At 48.0% G+C, this 2,050-nt stretch overlaps 1 protein-coding gene across 1 annotated transcript in view; it reads left to right on the top strand.

The window, feature by feature from the left end:
• Positions 1 to 2,050, top strand: part of LOC119589064 (insulin-like growth factor-binding protein complex acid labile subunit) — a 12,752-nt gene that overhangs the window by 9,755 nt on the left and 947 nt on the right. The window contains exons 4-5 of the mRNA XM_037937640.1: positions 160 to 1,602; positions 1,820 to 2,050. The exon at positions 1,820 to 2,050 is cut by the window's right edge and continues 947 nt beyond it. Coding sequence (XP_037793568.1) covers positions 160 to 1,602; positions 1,820 to 2,050 — 1,674 coding nt within the window. The remainder of the gene's footprint in view (positions 1 to 159; positions 1,603 to 1,819) is intronic.

Here is a 2,050-nt window from a genome sequence, read left to right as displayed (position 1 = left end):
GCGTGGATGGGTGAGGTGGGTATATACTTTTCCACGTTTTTTCTTTTGATTTCCTTTTCTGGAACTGAATGTTTATGCTCCTAATCTTATTCTGCCTATGCAAGTTAAGTGTGCATTCCTAGTGAATATAATCAATTAAACTTATAAAATGATTTACAGGTGCTGAGTGTATTACAAGCAGCTGGAAGTAAATTGGTGGTGCTGGAAGCAGAGCATCTATCCTCTCTTTCTAATCTGCGCGCACTTCACCTACAAGGCTATGCTGTACAACGCGCCCGGCAAGTCTCTGGTTACATGTCCAATCGAGTTCTGGAGATGGTGGACCACAAGAAGAAAGCCGCGCAAATCGAAGAGGATCAGCAGAATCTTACCCTGGCGATATCAGAAGATGCTTTGATGTCACTCAACCAACTCCAGCTGCTGGACCTGCAGTTCGTGAGGCTCGTGGCTGCCATGGAGGGAGGGCGTCCCAGGCGCCAGACTCGTCCACTGGCGACTTCAACACTTCTGGATGTCCCTCTTTCTGATTTCCTTTCGATGACAGACCAGGTGCCAGACCTCAACCTTCCACCGGAACTGAAGGCCAGCGCTCCGGTTTCGTCCTCGCCACCTGAATCGAGTGAAGAGATCTTGTTCGTCCCTCTTGATGGCGGAGAAGAAAGCGTCGTGCCATATGAGGTGTTTAAGGCAGAATCGGAGACAGTCTTGGCTCCATTCGCTGCGCAGTCAGAGCTGAAGTATCTGCGTGTTGCTCATGCTAAGCTGGACAGAGTTGGTCCCGAACTACTGACGGGACTTTCCAACCTCCATACGCTCACCCTCGAGCACAATCACATCAAAATTTTGCCGCCTGCCATGTTTACGCCCACGCCAAATTTGCGCCATCTTTCCCTCGCACACAACAACATCCTCGCCCTTGAAGGTGAGAGTCTGGCTGGCCTCGATAATCTTCTCACCCTGGACCTCGACAGCAACAAGCTGGACAGACTCGGGCCAGCGAGTTTCCCTGGCCTTCCCAGCATAGCGACCATTCGCATGATCAATAATCCACTGACGCACATCTTCCCCTTCACGTTCTCCAACGTCAATGGAACTGAACAGCTTTTCATCGGCTCGAGAGATGTATCGGCCGAGCTACACACTGATACCTTCAGAGAACTTGACTCACTGACCACCCTAGTTATAGAAAACACAACTCTTCTCTCACTCAGTCGAGCAATGTTGGAGGGAATGCCTACCCTGAGGGACTTGACTATCCACGGCCATGTGACCTACATTGACTTCGATGCTTTTACAGCCACACCCAATCTTGAGACATTAACACTTAGCCATTGTCATCTGAAAAAACTTTCTCTCGATGCCTTCTTCGGTCTTAAGAACCTACAGTATCTGGACCTCAGTCACAACGGTCTCGATGAAATCTCCCCTGGAACATTTGACCATCTGTCAAGTCTTCGTGAGCTGTATCTTCATCATAACAACCTCACTACTCTTCCTCTGGGCATCTTTGTTCCTACTCCGGTGAAGTTGATACAACTGCACGAGAACCCATGGCACTGCACGTGTGACCTAATGCAGCTGCGACCTACTTTAACGAATAAAGTAAGGAATCATATTTTCTATTCAAACTTTGTCAGATATAAGCTCTCAGTTTGGTGTTTCCGGTATAGGATGTATACTTTGTTCCCCCGTTTCTTTTTCTCCACTATTTTTTTTCGGTTGTGATTAAACACCTCTGTGTAGCTAGTACCATTTGGAAGATCATTATTGGTGAAGGAATATCACACTAATGATTCTAAATTTTACAAAATTCCAACAGGTCCGTCGTCGTCACAACATGGTTTGCCGATGGAATGAGAAGCTGGGCACAGTGTGTTCCAACGAGAGGCCAGTCCGACTGCGGTATGATAACAGAGTGGCTCCTCTATGCAACACGCCTTCGCAGTTCCAACACAACGATATCTTCCAAGTTACCCATAAGCGCCTGAAGTGCCCCAAGCATTTGTGGGACCCTCGGCCCAAGCACAAAAAGATAACTACTGAGATCCCC

This window comes from Penaeus monodon, chromosome 25 (assembly GCF_015228065.2).
Source record: "Penaeus monodon isolate SGIC_2016 chromosome 25, NSTDA_Pmon_1, whole genome shotgun sequence".
NCBI classification, from domain to species: Eukaryota; Metazoa; Arthropoda; class Malacostraca; order Decapoda; family Penaeidae; genus Penaeus; species Penaeus monodon.
Note: the sequence above shows the minus strand (reverse complement) of the source record. Positions and strands in the feature narration are given on the sequence as shown.